This window comes from Saccopteryx bilineata, chromosome 1 (assembly GCF_036850765.1).
Source record: "Saccopteryx bilineata isolate mSacBil1 chromosome 1, mSacBil1_pri_phased_curated, whole genome shotgun sequence".
NCBI classification, from domain to species: Eukaryota; Metazoa; Chordata; class Mammalia; order Chiroptera; family Emballonuridae; genus Saccopteryx; species Saccopteryx bilineata.
The window spans coordinates 304593087-304610485 of record NC_089490.1 but is presented as its reverse complement, the minus strand read 5'-3'; the positions used below and the strand labels follow the sequence as shown (position 1 = coordinate 304610485).

At 37.9% G+C, this 17399-nt stretch overlaps 1 protein-coding gene across 6 annotated transcripts in view; it reads left to right on the top strand.

Annotated features, from left to right (window-relative positions):
- SIK3 (SIK family kinase 3) overlaps positions 1–17399 on the top strand; it is a 238369-nt gene that overhangs the window by 146754 nt on the left and 74216 nt on the right. For all 6 annotated transcript variants that reach the window (XM_066245405.1, XM_066245380.1, XM_066245415.1 and 3 more), the window contains exon 4: positions 3091–3252. In XM_066245405.1, the coding sequence (XP_066101502.1) occupies positions 3091–3252 (162 nt within the window). The remainder of the gene's footprint in view (positions 1–3090; positions 3253–17399) is intronic.

Sequence of the window (17399 nt, the reverse complement as noted above, 5' to 3'; positions counted from 1 at the left end):
GTGTGAGCTCATTTAACACCACCTCTGAACTCCTATAGGAAGCCATATTCTGGTCCTCTTAGCTGCTGAGCTGAGGACTTTTGATATTCTTTCTTTACTAAATTGGTAATCTGGGCTGTAACAGGGATTTACGGGGGAAGTGCTTCAGAGATCTTGTGTGTGGATCATTGATAACTCTGACAATCAGAACAGTTTTTTTTAAGGGGTTTTCTTTTTTTGTGTGTGACAGAAATAGAGAGAGAGGGAGGGCCAGATAGGGACAGACAGGAAGGGAGAGAGATGAGAAGCACCAATTCTTCATGTGGCTTCTTAGTTGTTCATCGATTGCTTTCTCCTATGTGCCTTGACTGGGGGGCTATAGCAGAGTGAGTGATCTCTTGCTCAAGCCAGCAACCTTGGGCTCAAGCTGGTGAGCCTTGCTCAAACCAGATGAGCCCGTGCTAAAACCAGTGACTTCGGGTTTCAAACCTGGGTCCTGCACATCCCAGTCCGACGCTCTATCCACTACGCCACCGCCTGGTCAGGCAAGGGGTTTTCTTAATAATTTAAAATTTTCTTATAATACATTGTTATTAAAAGTACTATATTTTTGATCTTCAAAATTTTATGTTCTTTGTGATCAGAATTTAGGTTAAATTACTTGAAAGTATGCTATGTAGATAGTCATTTTGCCCCTCTTCTTCAAGGCCCCCTCCAATTTCTTGTCCTAAACTTTTAGTCTTAGCAGTCATCACTAGTACATATGTTTTTTCCCAAACTTTCTTTTTGTGATGAAGAAAAGATATACCTGACTGGTCCAATGGTGATTGAGATGGTACCAAAACAACGGAATACTTTTACTAAAACAGTTATTGATAAACAATATTACATTTATTTATAGTGTCTAATTTTTCACTTTTCCACTATCTTGGGATCCTTATGATGGCAAATATGTCCCTTTCCCAGACACATCAGCTGGTTTAAGGATAGTGCTGATGAAACTTAGAAATTTCAAACACGTCAAATTGTATCATTATTGACATTTTAAATTTCATGAGCTGTCATATCATATATGTTATTAATTATATGAAGAACTGAGTTAAAGATAGGCTGTCATTGCTTTGATATAAAACTATTGTCACTATATGTCTGATAAGGGGTTAATAACCAAAATTTATAAAGAATTTGTAAAACTCACACCAGGAAGTTAAATAATCCAGTCAAAAAACGGGCAAAAGAAGTGATAGACACTTCTCCAAAGAGTACATACAGATGGCCAATAGGCAGATGAAAAAATTTCAACATCACTAATCATTAGAGAAATGCAAATTAAAACCACAATGAGATATCACCTCACACCAGTCAGAATGGTGCCCATTAACAAAACAATACAGAATAAGTGCTGGCGATGTGGAGAAAAGGGAACCCTCCTGCACTGCTGGTGGGAATGCAGACTGGTGCAGCCACTGTGGAGAACAGTATGGAGTTTCCTCAAAAATTAAAAATGGAACTGCCTTTTGACCCAGATATCCCACTTTTAAGAATATATCCTAAGAATACCAAATCACTGATTCGAAAGAAGAAATGCACCCCCATGTTTATGGCACTGTTGTTTATAATAGCGAAGATCTGGAAACTGCCCAAGTGTCCATCAGTGGACAAGTGGATTAAAAAGCAGTGGTTCATGTACACAATGGAATACAATGTGACCATGAAAAAGAAGGAAATCTTACCTTTTATGGCAACATGGATGGACTTGGAAACTATTATGCTAAGTGAAATAAGCCAGGCAGAGAAAGAAAAAGATCATATATTATATGACCTCACTCATTTGAGGAATCTAATGAACATTGTGAACTGAGGAGCGGAATAGAGGCAGAGGCGGGATCAAAGGGACCAGAGGGAAAGGGGATGAGAGGATGGGATCAAAGAAGGGAAAGAGATTGGTGAAATTATATATGTATAACACAGCTTTATAGAGAGCAGGAAAGCAAATCCTGGAGGGAAGCGGGGAGGGCATTGGGGAGGGAGGCAAGGGGGATGTTGGAAACACGGGGGTGGCAGGATGTATTCAGTGGGACACTTGAATCTGTGTAAACAAATTAAAATCAATAAAGAAAACTTGTTACTATCAGGAAAAAAACTGACTGAATTTATGGTATTGAATATGGATCAATCATTTCATTTTTAAATACAGAAGATAAACTGATTTATAGTATTACAAAATTTATAACAATTTTTTTTTTGCTATATACCTTAGCAATATAACCAATGAATTAATTTCATTTAAAGTAGGAGACAGTTCATTTGGTTTTCTTGTAATGTTATCTGTAAAAATTAGTAATATAGTTTTAAACCTATTTGGTAAGCACAGTAAACGCAGGTGTAAAGATGCAGGAGTATTATTATACATTTCAGAGAAGAGATACCAATATATTTTATGTCAAATTATAAAATTTTGAGAGCAGAAGAGATATTTAGCCTAAAGAGATATTAGCCTAAAGAGTCTGCTTTTTGACTCACCCTGTAGCACAGGAAATTTCCTGATCTGTAGCACAGGAAATTTGCTGATACTTACCTTAAAGTGTATGTTTGCTGTGTGTGGAAACTTGTGCAATGGAGATACGAAAAGGAAGGTGTTCAGTGTTATGATCCTTGAAAAATACCATGATGTTCCTCAGAACTCTTTTTTCTTGTGGTAGGGCAAGTTTATTCTTATGCATACGACAGGATTTGGATTTAAAATAGTTTGGGCACTAATTACTAATGAATTTTTTAAAAAGATTTTATTTATTGATTTTGCACGGGTGGGGCAGGGAACAAGAAGTGGTTACTTCACTCTAGTTGTTCATTGGTTGCTCACATATGTGCCATGACCAGGCATGCCCAGGGTTTCGAACTGGCAACCTTAGCATTCCAGGTCAGTGCTCTATCCACTGCACTACCACAGGCCAGGCATAATGAATTTTTATAGGTACAGGCAGGACTCTGTGTTTTTTTCTATATTTATCTCACTTCTTTTAACCCGTTCATTTGGTGGGGCCCCTTGCTACCTTTTGAAATTATACCAATGCCTGAAATGAGAACTGACGATGTTCTTCTTCAACACAGACCACCTGGTGGCTCACGGTAGAATGGCAGAAAAGGAGGCCCGTCGGAAATTCAAACAGATCGTTGCAGCAGTCTTTTTCTGTCACTGTCGGAACATTGTTCATCGTGATCTAAAAGCTGAAAATTTGCTTCTGGACGCCAATCTGAATATCAAAATAGCAGGTGAGAGGCATGTTGAGGATGTGACATAAGAATAAAGAAGCTTTTCCTTCAAGGGTCTTAAAGTAAAGGATTGTCTATTTCCATCTATTCAGAAAGTATTGTGAAAATAAAGGGGTTTTGTGTGTGTGGCTTGGAAACTGATAAGTTTTTAAAATACATTTATGTTATTTGCTAGGAGGAAAGAAGGAAAAGGGTGATATTTTAAAGTTCTATTATTTTAGTTGACAGGTTCCTTTTAAATAATAAGGCTGGTTTGCTCAGTGGATAGAGTGTCTGCCGGGAGTATGGACATCCTGGGTTCAAATTCCATTCAGGGCACACAGGAGAAGCAACCATCTGCTTCTCCACCCCTCTCTCTTCCTTCTCTCTCTCTTTCCCTCCCGCAGCCAGTGGCTCGGTTGATCTGAGCATCAGCCCCAGACGAGGGTTGCTGGGTGGATCTTGGTTGGGGCGCATGCGGGAATCTGTTTATCTCTCCTACTCTCACTTAAAAATACTACTACTATATTAATATTACTACTAAAAATACTACTACTACTACTACTACTACTACTGCTGCTGCTGCTGCTGCTGCAGAATATAAAATATAGAAAAAGTACTAAAAAAACTGCTAAAATTGTATACCCTTTCAGCTTCACTTGAGAACATTGATTTATGTCACTGCTAATGTAAACATGCTTGTTCTAAAAACTGCATTTTATGATAATTTAAGAAGAATAGATCTTATAGTAGTTTAAAGGTAATCCATCTCTGTTTCCTCAAATTTCATTCATTTGCTCAGCTGGTAAAGCCTAAAAAGCACCTCTCACTGCCTCACGCTTCTTTAGTTTTAGTAAGCTCCCAGCATTTGCCAAACCAATACAAGCCTACCACCTGTTGATATTAGGAAGTGACTGCAGATAATACAGAAACTAAAATATGAAAATAAACCATTTTTGTTTTTTTTGGTGGTTTTTAGTTTTGCATTGTATGTCCCCCATGTCCCAGATAAAAGGGAGGAGTTTCATATTGAATACTGAGGTATAACTAGAATGTAATTGCCTTGATCAGCCAAGGTAAGAAACAGTTCTAAAAATTTCCCTTCTTAATAGGTCAGATTTGTACTATACTCTAGGTCCAAGTACCTGTGTGTGCCCTTGCAGGTTGGTGATTCTTCTGACAGTGTCTTTTGTGTATATAAGTCTGTTCCCATTCCAGGCTCTATTCTACACCTTTGGAACGTCTCACTTTTTCTTTAAGTCAGGCTGATGGAAGCACTCTTGTCTAAAACTTTCACACAGTTCTAAGCTCTTTGAGTCCTGCACTTGTTCAGTGTATAGTAGGTAGGAATCGATGTTTTCTTTATCTTATATAAAGTCATGTTTTTCCTTTGCTCTTATGTCTGTTTGATATTCTCCCAAACTCTAGGTGCTCGCATTTCCTACAGAGATGGGTAGCTTGGAAAGGCCTGGCAATTTCAAACCTTTTTTGTAATTATTTGTTGTAATTTCCTAGTGTTGCTATGCCACATTACCACAAACTTCATGGCTTGAAACAACATAAATTTATTATCTTACAGTTCTGGAGGTCAGAAACCTGAAATGAATCTTAATGAGGCTAAAATCAAGGTACTGTTGGACTGGTTTGTTCTGGAGGCTCTGGAGAATCCATCGTCTTGCTTTTTCAGCTCTTAGAGGCCCCTGCATTCTTTGACTTTTGCTTCTTCCTCACATTACTCCATCTCTGGTTTCCAGGCTCACCTCTCCCACTCCTGATCTGGTCCTTCTACTTTTCTCCCTAAGGTCTCATGATTACCTTGGGCCCACCTGAATAATCCTGGGCTGTCTCCCTGTCCCAGGGTCCTTGACCTAATCATATCTGCCGAAGTCCCTTTTACTACTTAGGTAACACGTTCATGTACAAGTTCCATGGATTAGGACATGGATGTCTTTTGGGGGGCTATTTAGCCCTACTGCAGATGTTATCATAAGGTTCTTTGGATTATTGGTTAGAAGAAAGCCTTCACTTTATCCTACAATTTTATTCTACATCCAATGACCAAAGGTTAAAATTTTTTTAATGCTTTCTTGGTCCTTGATTTTGAATGTAGAACCATTTTGACTTAGGTAGAGCAATTTATAACTTTTAGTTTTTGCGTTGATAAAGCAAATGTGAAAGCACTGATCAGTGGTAGCTGAACTTAGAAACTTTACTGACAAATATTTGAGTAAAGAGTTTTTTTGTGTGTATGTTTGTGTTTTCTTTTTTTTTTTTTTTTTTTTTTTTTTTTTTTTTTTTACAGAGACAGAGAATCAGAAAGAGGGATAGATAGGGACAGACAGACAGGAACGGAGAGAGATGAGAAGGATCAATCATCAGTTTTTCGTTGCAACACCTAAGTTCATTGATTGCTTTCTCATTTGTGCCTTGACCATGGGCCTTCAGCAGATTGAGTAATGCCTTGCTCTAGTCAGTGACCTTGGGTCCAAGCTGGTGAGCTTTTACTCAAACTAGATGAGCCCGCACTCAAGCTGGCGACCTCGGAGTCTTGAACCTGGGTCCTCTGCGTCCCAGTCTGATGCTCTATCCACTGCGTCACCTCCTGGTCAGGCAGGAGATTTTAAAATGCTTTTCTTTGTTAGTAGTTGAAACAAACCCATGCAGTCACAATAAGTTTCTGCCTGCTGATCTGTAATTACAGACTGCTGGGGGTGCTGGCAGCCAGCTTTGGACTCTCTGTGTTAACACATATACTTTGGCAATATTTTTAAATTCAGTAATCCAAAGTCTGTGTTTTTATTCTTTGTTTTGTTTTGTGCTCTGCTATAATATCTAGCATTGTCTTTGCTTATGCATTCTTTCCTACATACCACCATTATTCAATTTTTAAATCATGGCCTGATCTTCCTTTCTTACACATAAATTAGAAAGAATTCCCATTGTCATCTGCCAAGTCTTCTTTGAACTTAATGAACCAGTGGGAGAAACACTTCTAATTGAAGGTGACTGCGGCATGACTAATTTTGGAGAGCTAGGGTGGATGGTCTGACAGGTTAAGGTCAGGTAAATAATGTGATCAACTTTTATTCTGAAAGCTGTAAGTAGCTTTCAGATTCCTGATCTTTTCAGTGAGCTTACTGATGAATTATTATAAATCTTAGTAAGACGGCACTACTTACTACCTACTAAAGAAACACGAGAGAAGACATTTTTGTTTTGTTTAAAATATTACTAGTCTTACGCACCTCATTTTTAAAAAATCATATATTTCATAGTGGCAAATTAATGTGGAATTAGTAAAAATACCAATTAGGAAATTTAAGAAATTCGTGTTGTCCTTATGTCAATATTTGCCTAATTGTCTGGTGAACAGGTCATGCATCCTGCTCAAATGTAGAAGATGCGTAGGTGCTCTGGGGATGTCTCTGTTTACATTAATATAGTTTTTATATTTTGTATGAGTTAATATGGCATTTTACATTTAATACTTGATTTTATAAAAAAAATCTAGCTATTATGAAAGCCCATGCTAGCGCTCTTCAAGAGAAAATGTGTTTTCTGGGCATGAGAAGTAAGCTTCAGTCACAGATATTTAGGGTTCACTAGCATCCTGTGGCTTAAGAGGTTTTGTGCGTAAATTCTTATTTATGTATCTTTGTTCTATTGCTATTTCTGCAGAGAATTAAACCTAGGTAAATAACTTTCTCCTTTCTGGTTTTAGAATAAAATTATTTTTTCTTGATAGTAATAGCAAACCTGTCTTCTATAGAATTATTTAAAAGATGTTTCTAGCATTAGTAATCCTGAATAAGCATTGATCATTTGCAGAATAAGAATTTTTGTTTCTGAAAGGCAAAGTTACCAAGTCTAGAACTAAAAATTTATAGTGGCTATCTGAAATCTTAACTGTTATTAACAGAGGTTCTTTGCTTAGGTGTTATGGAAGAGAAAAAGGAAGTAAGTATAAGATGTGACTCCTACTCTCCAAAATGTAGTTTATTTGGGCAGCAAATGCTTAGACGTTTGAGAAGTTAAATAACACTGAAGTCATGTTTTACATATGTAAAGTACTTTGCATTTTCACATATATTAAATTTTATCATATTTCACACAAAATTATAGCTTATTCAGAAAACATTAGAGTTGTCAAAACATACACCTTTTACTTTGCGAAATTTTTTATAAAGAGCATGCATGTAAATTTCTTTCATATAGAGTCCAACTCTGGGAAAAGAGCAGGATTCTTGGCCTCTAACTTTTACTTTTCATGCCTGAGATGTATGAGGATCCACAGAGGAGCAGATGGCACAACATGGCTCTGTGTGCTTGTACTCTGCATTCCTGGGGTCAGCATGTTCAACAGCCAACAAATTATGGTTTGCTACAAGGCACATGCTGATTCATTATCACATTAATTTTACAGTGTCATTACCACAGGAGTTCAGAGAAGGAAGAGACCACTTCAATTGATAAAGTTCCATTAGATGGTCAGTGCCTCAGGGACTATCACTGTACCCTGGTGATTGTTTTACCACTACTGCCTAGCATATACCCGGTTCCATAGTAGGTGCTCAGTAACTTCATTGATCTGAACCTTATCAGTGGTGATAAAGACATAAGCACCCTATTGACATAATGTTGGAGGTGAGTTTTAAAGGATTCTCTAAGACAGTGATTCTCAAACTTTTTGAAGTCGGGGCGCATTTAAAATCCTACAAATAATTGTAGGCGCACTATATACAAATTTCTGAGAAATATGTTATAATAATTAAGTCAAATATTAAAGAAAAAAAAGTCCAAGCATGCTTTTATGGTAATTAAAATAAATATGACAAAAGTAAATTTATTCTGACATTAAAAAACATTTTTATGTTACATTTTTTGAGTTATACTTTTTAGAATTTGTAAAAAAGGGGTTAAAAAATTAAAAGAAGACAAAAAAGTTATCTTTTTATATATAGAGATACATTCTTAGTAAGATTTAGTAAATTCAGCAGGTCCCAGCACAAATGTGTTGTTTTTTTCATTCTCGTATTTATGAGAAACATGAGCCTCATGTGTCCTAGCGATTTCTTCAATGTTTGGGCATATATTTGAAAGGCAAACTCTCATTTCCTTGTTAATACATTGAAGAATCCCTCTCTTTTTACTCTTAATTGTGTTGAGTGTAGAAAACCCCCACTATACATATCATCTTAACTTTACACCAAACAAAGGATAGGAGAAACTTGCCTCCAGTCTTTCCGCGGAACATGGGGGTAGTGTAAACAATCCAGCACCACAGCTTAACAGCCTTTTGCAAGCTAATCAGGCAAGTGAGGTGGGGAGTTGGGTAGACTGTCAGCTTACAGCCAATTCCCCACACCTCTGTCTCCCAAAAATTTAAACTCCAAAAACCCTGTTTGTTTTTTGGTTCCCAACAGGTACATATTTCTCTGGAATACCATAGGGCATACCTGGAAATCTTCTAGGGTGCAGCAGTGCGCCCTGGTGCACACTTTGAGAACCATTGCTCTAAGGTGCAGCTGTAGAAGAGGGAGAGTTCCAGTAGGAGTAGTCAGCCAGCAAATGTTAAAGAATTTGCTATGTGCAACCACTGATCTAGACACTGAGGACACAGCCACAGCTAAAATGGTACCTTGGAACTAACATTCTGATGGTGGGGTGAGATAGACAATAAACACATAAACAAATAAGCTCTCATAAGGGCTGCAAAAATGATAAAATTGAGTCAAGTGATAGAAGGATTTGTGGGAGAGGTACTACTTTTAACCGGGACAGTCAGAGCCTTCTGAGAAGGAAGAGCACTGGAAAGGCCTGACAGATGGATTTAGTAGCATATTTGGTGTGGTCAGAAAAAGATTAGCACAGCTGGATATAATAAACGGGAAAGTGGAAGGAGATGGGACAAGAGAGCCGGCAAGGGCCAGTTTATGGGGATCCTTTTTATGTGGTGAGGATTTGGGGTTTTATTTTGATTACAATGGGCAGGGAGCTGGAGAAGCCTGAGCAGCAGCAGAATGCATATGGCAGCATGTTTGCAGAAGAGGTTAAGCCGCGTGGCTGGAGAGGGGGCTTAACGAGGGAGTCCTGCCTGAGAAGGTGGGAGAGGTATGTAGTGACACTGGATTATGAAATTATTTGAATACAAGGCTTAATAAATCAAATACAGATGGATAAGAAAAAATGGTGGACATAGCAGAAGGACGGCGATAGGAAGATCAGGTAAAAGGCTGTGAAGTGGTAAAACCCCACATCAGAGAACAATATTAGGCATGAGGAGGAAGGAAAGGGCAAGGAGAGAGAAGGACTTCTAGTTAGAGATATGTTTAGCAATAGAGAAGTCAGATTTTTAAAAAATTTTTATTTTATTTTTTTATTGATTTTAATTTATTGTGTTTACATAGATTCTAGTGTTGCCCTGAATGCATCCCCCCTCCCATATTCCCCTCAACATCTCCTTTGCCCTCCTCCCTATAGCACCCTCCCTCCTTACCTTCAGCTTGATCCCATCCTATCATCCCCCTTCCCTCTGTTCTCTTTTCCTCTGGTCTCTTTGATCTCTCCTCTGTCTCAATTCTGTTCCTCAGTTCACATTGTTAATTGGATTCCTCAAATGAGTGAGGTCATGTGATATTTTTCTTCTTCTGCCTGGCTTATTTCACTCAACATAATAATTTCCAGGTCTATCCATGTTGTTGCAAAAGGTAAGATTTCCTTCTTTTTCATAGCCCCGTAGTATTCCATTGTATATATGTACCATAGCTTTTTAATTCACTCGTCTACTGACGGACACTTGGGCTGATTCCAGATCTTTGCTATTGTGAACAATGCTGCCATAAACATGAGGGTGCATTTCTCCTTTTGAAACAGTGCTATGGTGTTCTTGGGGTATATTCCTAAAAATGGGATAGCTGGGTCAAAAGGCAGTTCGATTTTTAATTTTTTGAGGAATCTCCATACTGTTTCCATAGTGGCTGCACCAGTCTGCATTCCCACCAGCAGTGCAGGAGGGTTCCCTTTTCTCCACATCCTCGCCAGCACTTACTCTGTGTTGTTTTGTTGATGAGCACCATTCTGACTGGTGTGAGGTGATAGCTCCAGATTTTACTTGATGAAATATTAAGCTATATAAGAAAAATGGTAGTGTCTTATTTTAAATTGTTGATGCCCTGCTATTTGAAAGTAATTTTAATTCTTATCCCCAGTAGAGAAATTCCTATATTGAAAAAAAGATTGCTCAAGAGAAAACTTAAATGTAGTTGGCTTACTCCCTGAAGCAAAGTTATTTGAAATACTAAGATGTTATGAGAATGTTTTGAAAATTGTGGAAACTTTTGTTTTTCAACTTAAGGAAGTTGGAAACTTTTCTCTTTAAATGTCGGCTCCCAGAATGGTCTCCATGAGCTAGTTTCCACTCCAGTGTTATTGTTTTAGTTGGCAGTCAGTAGACAGCAAAGATCTGAACTACAACTACAGTGAAGCCAATATTTTGGAAAGAATTTCCAGAGTGCATATATTTAAGGTACTGTGGAAATTTTTGACCTTAATATGGTGAGATCTAGACTATTTCATTTTTTCAAAGTGAGAAACTAAAATATTTTGTAAGTCCATTGACCACCATATAAATATACTGAGATACACTTATAAAGAAAAAAATGGTTGAAAACTTTGTATTTCTGAGAACTCTTCCAAAGTGTGATAAGTGAGAATGTCCCTGACTGGTCATAGAAAGTAGTTATACAACATTCATATCAATCCCCCCCCCTTTTTTTTTTGCAAAAGAAAACAGAGGGAGGGACAGATAGGGACAGACGAGAAGGGAGAGAGATGAGAAGCATCAATTCGTTGTTGTAGCACCTTAGTTATTCATTGATTGCTTTTTCATATGTGCCTTGATTAGGGGCTTGGGGGGCTACAGCAGAGTGAGTGACCCCTTGCTCAAGCCAGCGATCTTGGACTCAAGCCAGTGACCTTGGGCTTCAAGCCAGTGACCATTGCACTCAAGCCAGATGAACCCGCACTCAAGCTGGCGACCTTGGGTTTTTGAACCTGAGTCCTCTGCGTCCCAAGCCAATGCTCTATTCACTGCACCACGGCCTAGTCAGGTTCAATCCCAAATTTTATGTCACAATCCTGACACCATTTTCCCCCCAACATCTTTCTTTTAGGTAACCAATATGCCTCTCTGGTTGACAGGTCAATAAATTGAGACCCACAGAGCTTTCCTGAGGGCCATGTGGCTTTCCTGTATTCAGGTCATAGTAGAGCCTTGGAATCATAATGCATCAACATGCATTCTCACCCTGAAATGTTAAATGACTTTCAACTAGGAGGCACTAAGCAAATTTAATGTATGTTGACCCCAGGGAAAATAAAATGTATAAAATTCATTCTTGAATTCTATTCCTGAGACTTGAGTTTTACAAATGAAAAATTAATGTACCTTACTTAATTCAATAGGCATTTCATAGTTGAATTATTTTGTATGAAAAAATTTAAAGCTAGTATTCAAATGAGCAGATTTATTGTCATTCATGATTCCAGGTTATAAGTGAGGTCTTACTCATTTTGAAAGGCGGTTGTACCTGCTAGGATAATTTTCTGTTTTAGGATTTTGCTTGCAGTAATAGCTGTGCTACTAATGCAGAAGGATTGCTTCCCAGACTTTCCCTCTACAGTTTCCTTGACACAGGGGATAGACTCACGGAGGACCGGGAAGGGGAGGTTCGATAACATAGTCTGGAATGGCTCACTTCAAACACATTTCTAATCACATTCTGTGTCTTTCAAATTCATGCACATTTGATGTTCTCTTCAATGTCATGTCTATTTTATTTGTTTAATATTAAAATTATTAGTTTTATATAATGTAGAAAAAAATGTGTTTCAAGAAGATGTGTTATTTAGCCTGCAGTTTCACATAACTCTTGGCACACTGCAGCATTGTGCCTGAGGGTATATAAACATACATCAATTAGAAAGACTGGGATGAGGAATTTATTCCTCCAACCGTAGGTTCCTCTTACACAAAATTCTCTATTACTTTTTCCCAACCTCAGGGATTTCCATGCCAGCCTGTATCATTACAGATCATTTATTTAGGAGGTAATGGGGGGGACAATAGAAGAGGGAAGCAGGAGGCAGAAAAGAAGCCTTTTTGCTTCAAGGTCTTGGGGAAAAGAGAAGCTGGGGGAAGGAAGACTGAGCCCCAGGGCCCGTCTTCCACCTTGCGTGGGGAGAGGGTAGCTGGGCTGAGTGAGGAAGAGCTGGGTGGCATGTGTTTCAGACCTGCCAGAACATCTCAAAATTCCACATTGCTCCTTGTCTTTGGGACTGTCTTGGGCAAAGCATTTGATAAAATGTAGATAAGTGACGAGTGAAATCAAAAGCTTCATCTTAATCTACATATTATCTGGAACAAATAAAAATTAACCTACCAGAATCTTATTGAAGTTGCAAAAAATGACAGTTTTGAAAGATCTCTAGCAAGTATGGGGTAATGATTATTGAAGGAAATCAGATGCTGACTTACCTGTAGTTTCTATTTTAAGATTTTTCAAAGAACATTGATATCCTACTTATTTTAGAGTGTTTTAATTTTATTAATAGATGTATAAAAATTACAAGAACTTTCATAAATATACCTAAGACTATATTTCCCCAGCTCTAATTTTCTTACAAGGTCTTATGGCTCCTCAGTTGTAAGTTGATGTTGGGGAGGAATTGACACATCATCTGGAGTAGTTTTTCACTCAGACTCTAGAAGTGTCTGTTGTGTTGTACACAGTGTGATAGAAACTGTTAAAATGTAGTAGTCAAAAAGGATGAGACTGATTTCTGAGTGTATCCAAAATTGCTTTTTTTCTTTTTTTGGATTTCCAGATATAATTGACATATAACATATTATTTTCAGGCATATGGTATAATGATTTGGTATTTGTATATATTGCAAAATGATTTTTTTAGGCAAGCCTTCTCTGAGTGACAGATTATTAGTAAGAATCCCCAGTAGTCTAGAATTTAGTTTTCATTTTTATAAATCCCAAGACTTACTTTTCAATTCTCTTAAGGTCTCAAGAGAAAAATTCAGCTAGTGGTAGGCAGAGATTCAAAACAAAAGGAGTTGCAAGATCCTGAGAAGTATTTCACTTAGTCTTTAGAAAACACCCTGATGTGTGTGGTCTTTGACTACTCCTTGCCCTGGCTGTACACAGACCACTCTTAATTGAACACCTTACATAATTTACAGCAGGGGTCTCAAACTCAACTCAGCATGTGGGCCGCAGAGCAAGATCACAGCCGTTAGGCCGTACTATGTCTACAAAAGGCAACTGTTACGCAACACTTTTCTCACTGCAGTTGAAAACAAAAAAAAAATCAGTACAACAAGCACAATCGTACATGCAGTTTACTCAGTGTCACAAAACGACCAGAAACTGTAGTTCGCATCACAACTGCTGTTAAGCTAATATCTAGCTAGGATGCTAGAGAAATGAAAAATACAAGTAGACCCCTAGGCTTACTTAATTTTATCCAAAATATTTTGAACTTCGTGGATTAGTATGCGGGCCGCACAAAATTGTTCGGCGGGCCACGAGTTTGAGACCCCCGATTTACAGTATCCTTTCTCAGCCAACGATTTCTAAACCCTTAGAGGTTGTCAGGAGATTGATGTGATAAAAAGTGATAACGACTCTGCTTGCCTTTCCTATTTTTTAGAAGCCAATAAAGTAATGAATTTGGTCCCCAGCCTCCCTTGAATGGAGTAGTTTGAGACCTCGGAGTGTAAATCGCGCAAGGGAGTACCTGCTAACAGAAAGTAATGAGCATGCTTAGCCCTCAGCCACCCTGGATGCTGCTCTGTGGAAGTAGCTGGTTGCCATGAGAGTGTCAAGCAGCTTTTCAATATCTCTTGTTAAATTTTCATCATTAGTGGACCATTGGACAACATAAAGCATAAGGAAAACTGATGTTAAAATTCAAGTTTATGAAGATAAAAGTGATAATTCTACAATGCTTCAAAACAAATTTTACCATATTTATGAATTATTTGTTTACATCAAGATGTTTCTAGGACTTCACCAAAATTTTATACATACATACATACATACATACATACAAAATCAGTTTGCTTTATTGGGAATAAAGACTGTATACATTCGTAGTGTAATATCTACAAAGTGTTGAACTTGTTTATCTATGCATCATTTAAAAACAAAACATGAAAAATAATTCAGATAAACATTTTTGGTTTTTAGATTTAAAATTGTAAGCATTCCAAATACCAGGTCATAAAAAGTTTTTTGGCTATTTTGGATATTATCTTAATATATATGTGACTTCCAAACTAAACATGACATATCAATTTTAAATTAATACCTTTCTGACATATTTTAAAGGAAAATGAATTTTTCTTAATATAACTTTTAAGTTAATCTTTAATAGTATACTAATGTAAAATCTTAAAGTTGCTTTATTATAAATCATGCAAAAATAAAATTATTTTTTATGACAGAGACAGAGAGAGGGACAGATAGGGGCAGACAGATAGGAAGGGAGAGAGATGAGGAGCATCAATTCCTCATTGAGGCACCTTAGCTGTTCATTGATTGCTTTCTCATACGTGCCTTGACCGGGGGCCGACAGCAGACTGAGTGACCCCTTGCTCAAGCCAGTGACCCTGGACTAATGCTGCTGAGCATTGCTCAAACCAGATGACCCCATGCTCAAGCTGGCGACTTTGGGGCCTCAAACCTGGATCCTCTGTTTTCCAGTCCGACGCTCTATCCACTGTGCCACCGCCTGGTCAGGCAAAATAAAATTACTTTTAAAATTTCTTTTTCAGGAGGTTAAGATAAACTGTTCCTCTGAAAGAAGGTTGTGAGTCAAAGGTGGAAATACAATGTTCCTGTACAATTAACGCAGGTTACAGTTTTTCTATACTCTAGTCCGCATAGAGCCTTGGTAGAGAAATTCTCTGCTCTCTTGGTAGACTGTTTGAGGAAACTCCTCTTTTCTATTATATACCAATTGCTCCTGAACTTCCCCGAAACTCCTTTGATAGTTATAATTATATAGTTAGATATGTGATTGTGTCGTGTGTGCCTCCCCTCTGGGGCTCATCTGCTCCGTGGGGGTAGGGACCATGTGTGTCTAGTTCACCTTGTGCTAAGAATGCATTAATTATCCCTCAAAAACTTGAGGAGTACCTGCTCCTATTACCATATTTATATGTTATCTTTTAAATGTATAACTTTTCAGTGTTTGCTCTCATTGGAGTTATGTTTATTCTATTAGCTTTAACCTAAGAGGATGTTTTCTTACCTGCTTTTAATTTCTTGGTGATACCTTAGAATTTCATATATGATCATCATACCTTCTTTATTCCAAATAGGCTTCTGCTCACTTTTTGGTAAGCAGACCATGTCTTAAGACCATAAGTCTTAATTTTTAATTTGGAAACTATTTTCATTATACATATATACCATATCTCCATTTGTTATCTCAGTTTCTATTGAGAATTTAAGGGGACTTTGATTTATCATTGTTGGTCAAATAAGTTTGTAAATATAATATATATGTATATATGTTTGCTCCCTTATAGTTTGCATTGGGTGTGAGGGACAGGCTGTAAGTGGGCAGGGTCGTTATAGCCTAAGGCTTAGTTTTAAGACTAAGCTTTTCCCCACATCCTTGACTGTTGCATAATAGGAGGTAGTGCACTCTCATGAGGAATCTCATTATGCCTCAGATAAGTGACTGTGTATCAGAGACTTCCTTGTTTGTATATCGGATTAAAGGTTTTGATTTCTACACTATAAAATGGGGCAGAGGAGCCCATGCTAGAGGAGAGCAGAGAAAGGCCACATGGAGGAGAGGAGAAGCAGCCAAGATGGCGGAGTGCTGAAGCAGAGCCAATTTGTGCAGAGTTTGTGTAGAGAGAAGGAGATGGGGAGCAGAGCTGAATAAGGCTGGTGAAGTAAGAACCTTTGATTCTAGGAAATTTGGATAAGTCAGTGGCTTTGAGAGCCCTGAATGAAAAGGGAAATGTTTTCCTACTGTGTGTATTTCTTGCCCGCTGGGTGCAAGCTAGGATTAAAGCTAATGGCCCACCAGTTCTTGGCTCTGTTGTTTCATTACCGTCTGTCCAAATCAAATGTGAACCTGCATGGGCCAGGCGGCTGTGATGGTGGCCATGGCTACTGGCTTTACAATCATGATCTAGGGGCACTTAAAATTTTTGCATAGTATTGTTCCCTGTCAGTATCAAAAACTTACGTGATTGAATTTTTATTCTAACTGATACAGTTTAGAATCATGACTATAATAGTATATATATTAATGTTTTCAAGGATTCCAATGAATGTTGTTTGCAGGTGTGTTACAGAAAATGTGTCATTACAACCCTTTCCCTATACATCTACTCAACAGTAAATTTGATGAAAAGATCCTGTGTTGGGGAGAACTTTTTGTTTTTTTGTGAGAAGGGTTGGAGTAATGCTATCTATATATAACAGAGTGGAGGGGATTGATTTATTACCTAATTTTAAAATAGCTGAGCTTAATGATCCTAACTGCTAAAGTATTTTAAAGCTTTGGAAGAAAGTATATCATTTGTTGAAAATGCCAGTGTGGTGCTGGTCCAGCATTTTCATTTTTAAACTCATTTTTCACAGAGATAGTGATCACACTACATAGAGATACAGTGCTAAGGGTGGGAGAGGGTCAGGAGATTGCTAAGATTAAGTGACAGATATGGAGCCGGGTATATGGTATATGCAGCAGCTGCAACAAAATAGTTTGATACTTCTCCAAATACCTTTCCAGAAATGTAAATACATTCTTTCAATCCCTTGAATAATGCTCTCTCCCTTCCTCCAGTCTGACTTCCCCTGGTTTCTTAAAACTGTGAATCAGTAATTTTTGACATTACACTACTTCTCTATTAGCTCCTAGTCAGGAAGTTCAGCCAGGGGTTGCAATGATTGCTAAACACTGAGGACTTCCCAAGACCCATTTTTAAAGAGTTAACTAATACAGTGACTTCTGAGACCTTGTTCTTCATCACCAGTGTTAATTCTGAGTCCACAGAGTAGACTCTTGTTTTGTTCAATTCCAAATAAAGCTGTTGGGTTACATGATTTCTAGACTAGTAATATTGCACA